The sequence below is a fragment of the Zootoca vivipara genome, chromosome 7, assembly GCF_963506605.1.
Source record: "Zootoca vivipara chromosome 7, rZooViv1.1, whole genome shotgun sequence".
NCBI lineage: Eukaryota > Metazoa > Chordata > Lepidosauria > Squamata > Lacertidae > Zootoca > Zootoca vivipara.
In genome coordinates this window covers 23,928,343-23,934,850 of record NC_083282.1, presented here as the reverse complement: position 1 = coordinate 23,934,850, position 6,508 = coordinate 23,928,343, and the positions used below count along the sequence as shown (strand labels likewise).

Sequence of the window (6,508 nt, the reverse complement as noted above, 5' to 3'; positions counted from 1 at the left end):
CAAATCTACACTTATTCTCACACAGTGTGCAAACCGAGACAGGTGACTGCTGTGGCTCCTCCATTCATTCCAATGGGCCTTGTTGAGTAGCATTACATAATTCCCATTGGAATGAATGGTGGATGCCAAACCGCCATACCTGTTGGATTGCACTTACAATCAGCAGTAGGGTCTTCTTTTGAAGCATGAGGTAGATGCACATAGAAAAGACAAGAACACATCATCATAAACTTTTTTTGGGGGGGGGGGAGAATCAACATACAATCCTCTTTCAAAGTAATACACAGAACTCTGGACTCAGCTACATTCGTCACAATAATACAATGTGAATGCGTAGATGCACCAGATGGCGCCAGAGAGCAAAAAAAAGAGTTTATATGGATTTTTACATGGGCTTTTTTTCTTCTCTTGTTGTAACAATCTAATTTCTGACTTATCTACAGTATTTTAAACCTGTGTCAACCCTACACAATGTGTGACATGTTGACTTTACGTGACCTTAAAGTAACAGCTGTTCAATGCAAAGATATTGGAAAGTCAAACGTGAGTGATTAGATACTGTAAGGGCAAAACAAGCAAAGTACTCTGGTGTGTATGCAGTTTCTGGGTGGGGAAACAGCTTGACAAGTGAGAAATCATTTCTCCTTAAACCTTAATTCTGCGTTCCCAATTTTAGTAGCTTAAGTTATGTGATGGGACCTCCCTCGCACTGGCAAGCATTGTGCAAAGGCAAGTTGATGATAAGGCAAGCAAATGAGGAATATGAGGAGTTAATTGCTATAGCATTAAAAAATCCAATATCTTGATCTGTTAATGTATCTGAAACAGGAAATCAGCCATGTATGTCATAGGGTATGAAAGGAGGAGGAGACAAAAAACAGGATGAATTCTTTCTATCGGTGTCGGTCGGGAAAGTGTTGTGAGGGACATGCCTTGCTTTTTACTAAGGGTGCCTGAAGAGCAATGGCAAATGGTGGTAACAAAAGCTGATGTCAAATTCCAAATTAACAAGTTGCCCGGGCATTCACCTGATAGCCTTTAAAGAATTCAAATGTGAAATGTCTGAACTTTCAACAAAAATATGCAGCCTATTAAAATCAGCCTTCAAAATTGGAAGGTAGCTGATGCAGGAAGAATTTTAAAAAGGAAACAGGGAGGGGGGAACCAGGAAATCAGAGACCTGTCTCCCTAGACAAATAAACTGTTAGAAGATGATATTAACATTAAGTTTGTTGCATATACTGAAGAACAAGCTTTGCCAAAGAAGAATCAGTATGGCTTCTGCAAAGGAAAGCCCTGCCTCACTAACATCATAATTACTTTGAATTCTAAACCCTGTAGTTAGAGGTGACCCAGAAGCTATGTTATCCTTGAACTTCCAAAATCATTCTGAAATGTGAAACTCATAATGGAATAAATTTCCTTTTGGACACACCGAGGTGCAGGCTAGCCACTTGCACAGTTTAACACTTTGTCAGTGAGACAATGCAAAGTTCTCAAAAACACTACTATACAACATGAAATGAAATAGCACACAACATCAAACATGAAAAGAAGGAAATAATAAAGGACTTCAAAATGTAGAGCTCACATTTGTAGCATAAAAATAGACTTCAATGGCATTGGAAGAAACCATTGTTCTCTCTTACGGCAAAGGTATCTGTTCATAAATTCCCTTTCTTAGTACATGGCTGGTTTATTAAAAAAAAGCATTACTCAGCCCTCCACTATTGCTAATATAAGGACTTGACAGCTCACCCTAGAAAACAACAGCAATACTTTGAACCAAATGGCTTTGTGGTTTACACCTTTTACCAGTGATGAGCACAGAGCTGCAAAGCAGGTATGGAATTCTCTCATTCACAAGAACTTCCTATTAATTTCCGGGAACGGATCCAATCCACACATGCCTTTTGCTCCTCCAGTCTATTGGAGCAACCCATGGGAACCAGAGATGTGCTTATGCATCCTAGCGCACACATATCTCTGGATCAAAGCAAATGAACAAATAACTGCATAAGCAGCATAAATGTTTTTTAGGGATATCATTTGCACCTGGCATTTGCTCTACTGTCAATTAACCAACAGAAATTTTCCATTAGCTCCAGAACTTTCCATTTAAGTAAGTATAATAAAAATTGGTATATACGGCAATAAAGTGAGCATTCTGAAGCATTCACAATTAAGTGCATCACGGTCAATGAATTAATTATTCTTGAACATAAGCCTAGAAAAATGTCATTCGTCTGCTTGTAAATATTGCCTGTTTTGGTTTTGTATGTCCGTAAATATAGATCTAGGTTTTCAGTCAATTTTGATAGAAATATTGATAATGCAGCATCTCTTTCTCTCAAAAATATACATTTAATTATTTTACACAAAATTATTTTAATTATTTTACACAAAAATGTAACCTTTCATTCCAACAACCAAGTTTATAATACTTCCAATAATATCTCTGGTTTTAAAAAAATCTGGGGGGTGGGGGAGGGTTAGAGGAGGGCAGAGAAAGAGCGTATAAAACCGTAGAATTCACAGTAACTGAAATTAAACATCTTATATAAAGCCACTTATATTTAAATATATATTTATACTTGTGCCCACATTTAATGTAGTAAAATATAGCTATGATGGACTTAAAAGACTCTAGTCTTCTTTGAAGACATTTTAAAGGTTTTCATACATAGAATATGATTATCTAATACATTCAGCTGAAGGTTAGGCAAAGCGCATTCTTTTTAAATACACAGGTAGCATACTGCTTATCCACATACCTCTCACTAATCCAACCCCGCAAACACTTTTGAGAATGTGAATTATGCAAGTTCAAATTTATTTATTTTTGATATATTACGAATAGGCCAAGAGCCTTTTTTTCTGTCGGTTCACCAGCCCCTGTGAAGTTTTGTCACTTTTGCCAGTGTAAAACCCAATAGGCTAAAAGGGTGGTTCGGGTTAAGGGCAACAGAGGAACTGAACCTGTGTTATATCTAGGCAGGGCTTTCCCCCCTAGCTGGAACGTGCCACAATGGCGTTCCGCCACCTCTCAGATGGGCCCCGGAAGCCAGGGGAGAGATCTGACCTGCTTCAGCAAAGCCCCGCTGTGCCTCCTGCTACAGCAAGGCCAAACAAAACAAAAAAGCCATATCCATTGAAGGTTATGTGAACTGTTTGCAAAGGGAGAATATCTCTTATTTTGTTTTCAAGGAGGAGGATTCAGGAGACTCTGTTTCAGCTCACAAAACGACAACTCAATATTCCTACAGTTTCAAATTGCAACCTTTGGTTTTCATTTGGGAGGTAAGGTACTTTAAGGCTAGCGGGAGGCGAGAGTTATAAAAAATATTATGAAAATTAGTACCGGCTTGCTCTTTTTTGCATTCCAAATGCTACTTTGGGAGATATCCAATTGCAACGTTGCGATGACTAACTAGCAACTGGATACAAACCAGAAAGGGGCTTTTAAGGAACCCTTCCATTCCTATTCATGGTGAGTCATACAGAACAATTAGCTCAATAGTTTTCTCCTTTCAATGCTTAAAAAAAAATCACCACAAAATTTTGGAAAACTTAGAAGAAGCAAAGAATGAAGCTCTGACCTAAGAATTTTCGATAACAGTAAGCTAATTGCAGATTATATACAGCAAAAAAGACAATGATATCTATGTATATTTTGTAGAACAGTCCGAAAACACAGAGCCGTAGTTGTCTCCAAGTCACAACTAGAAACACTTGCACTCATTGGCAGATCTAAAAATGTGCTTCTAGATCACTGTGAATCAAAAAACCAAAAGGCTTAGTCCTACCACAAATAGGACTATATTTTCTATATTTTCCTGAACTTTGGCAATGACCACATTTGCAGAAGTATATTCAGGGGCCTAAGGTTCAAAACTGGTCCATAGCCAACCTCACTTTGGAGCACACAAGTGCTGACCATTCACATGTGGTTTTAATATTACTTGCAATAACCCCAAGTTACACCCCCATGGGTTTTTCAGTATGGACACAGCACCTGGGGCATATACTGGTCTCCCTCATTCACCATAATTTCAGGGAAGTTTCTGCACACACAATGGAAATGCTCGTTGTATGTGCAGGAGCAGCATGTGCGCATTGGCGCCATGTGGCTTTGCATGCAAATTGTATGCAAATTGCTGGCCTACTTGTAGCAGGTGGCAGACATTGTACTGTAAAAGACTTTTGGGCTAACTCCTCTGCAAAGGTTGATAGCTCCAATTAATAAAAAATAAATTAAGAAACTGAAATGGCACTGAATGTTGCATCCTGATTGCAAGCAGGCTTTGGGATGGATAAACAGACGTATACGGAAGTCATCAGAAATATCAAATCAACACATGTCCCACACCCCATGTTATGTATGGAAACATTACTTTAGTTTCTGTTTGCTAAAGGTTGGCGAAGGCAAATCCCTGATGTGGTGGACAAGATAATGGTGGGCCAAACACAGCACTGAGTTAAGCTCAAAAACCACAGAAACGAGCAAGATGTATATATTGCGATAATGGCAACGGGTAATCCTCTGTGCTGGAAGCTTTCTCGTTCTGGTGAGGTGGAATCCCCGGATCAAACGAGACAGAGAACAAAACCTTTCCCCCCAGCTTATGAGACTGAAATCCCTTTACAGAAACACCTCGTGTCTCCTTGACGTTTGCAGAACCTAGTACTTATGATTCTGTCAAGACAACACAGCGTTTATGGTTGGGGAACCGACTAGTGTCTCACATCGAGAGCCTGCGGATGTTTTCTGCACAATCCACAGCTGTTTGTAAATAGCTTTGTCGTGTGTGAGCCTAGAGCATGCTGCAAGAAGTTCGAGGAACACGAAGAAAATCCTTCCTTGTTCTGCCAAAGAATCCAAACCAATCGTTTTGAAGCAAACGGCAACAAACAGCTCCTTTCGAACCTCTGCTCCCCTACATGGTTTCGAGGGCTTGCATCATGCCCCCTGGGTTAGGCTGCGCTGCTGCTGGAACAGGGGGTGCTTTGTGTGCTGCCGATACTATGGGCTGCGCTGCTGTTTTCAGAGGCCGGCGGGGATGTGGGGACCGGCTGTCTTGCTGCCGGTTCTCCTGGTGGAAACAAACAGGAGGGGAGGGAGAAAAAGTTTGGCATTACAAGGAACATCTCCACAATCTTCTTGATCACACTTGGGCTGGATGACCCTCAAGGTTCTTTCCAACTCTACAATTCTGTGATTCTAATTTATATATGTGCATATCATTCATATCCTACTATTGTTTTAAGGAGCTCAAATACAGCATCCATTTTGTCCTCGCAACAGCCCTGTGTTAAGAATATAGGACTCTGCCCCAAAGCTCAACAATGCAAACTCAAGTCCCCCTGGTACAGACTTTTCAAGGTTCTGTTTGCTGCACTATATCCCAGTGACCCTTTCCCCCAAATTGAGTAAAATGACTTATTTCCACAAGAGGCCTCTGGAAGGGATGGGATAGCAAGGAGGAGAAATAGGGCAGAATGTCCGGCTGGAGACATGAGAAGGGACTCATATTTCTCATGAAACACTTACGGTATTTGAGGGACTAGATTAGGAATGATCTTGTGGAAGGTGGGTATGGCAAAACACTTATTTAAATGTGTTAGTTTTATTGGTGTGAATCCATAAAAGCACATACATTCCCTGCAATGCAGATCAGAACTTAGTCTGATGCTTTCCGCAGCATAATGTACTGCTGTGCCTTTTAGCAGAAAACCATCTAAGCAATAACTGGGTTCATGCCACATATTGGGATTTTTCTCAAGTTCCTCACTTGAATGGGTCACTTCATCCTGTATCACTGTAAGCAAAAAGCCATGTTTAGGGAAGCTGGGGGTAGGGGGTGGGGGAGAGCTTCCCTGCACTAAAAATTAGGAACACTGAATGCTGGCTGGGGGTGGGGAAACCACCCTATTTCCATATTAAACACAGAAAATACAGTTGCTTCCATTCCCTTAATAGGGCCCCTGCAAGTCTCTGCCAGGAAAGTGCTCTGCAAACTGCAAAACTGGCCCATATTCCCAGCTGCTGGGTCCTATTACAGCTTTGCTGTCACCCATTCCACTATTACACAGAGCTGTGCAGCAACCACAGTGCACCAGATATGATCTGTATACATTTTGTTTTAACTTTGTGCAGAATGAATACCTTTTCGTCTTCAGGGGAAAAGGCATGCACAGCTGTCAAAGTCTGAATGCCAAAAATATATAGTCTCGTTTTTTTCTTCTCCCTCCCTCCCTTTCACCTCTTCCTTTCCTCTTTCTCCGGACAGCTTTCCACAGATGCATTTCCCCCTTTCAAGTACAGTATGGGGTTATGCCCCCTTGTCTCGGTGGCACCGATCTCTGCTGGAGATTAAATCGTTTCTCCATCCTCCTCCTCCTCTTCCAAGGTGGAGGGGGGGAGAGAGAACCCAGTTTTTCTCTGCTTGTGGAACGAACATTATTTGCAATGGCCTCCAACTGCAGCACCTCGGCCTCCATCCATTCA

The 6,508-nt window shown here is 41.1% G+C and overlaps 1 protein-coding gene across 3 annotated transcripts in view; it reads right to left on the bottom strand.

Annotated features, from left to right (window-relative positions):
• Positions 1 to 242: 242 nt before the first annotated feature.
• TGFBR3 (transforming growth factor beta receptor 3) overlaps positions 243 to 6,508 on the bottom strand; it is a 137,172-nt gene continuing 130,906 nt past the window's right edge. For all 3 annotated transcript variants that reach the window (XM_035123643.2, XM_035123646.2, XM_035123645.2), the window contains exon 17: positions 243 to 5,093. In XM_035123643.2, the coding sequence (XP_034979534.2) occupies positions 4,975 to 5,093 (119 nt within the window). In that variant the 3' untranslated portion in view covers positions 243 to 4,974. The remainder of the gene's footprint in view (positions 5,094 to 6,508) is intronic.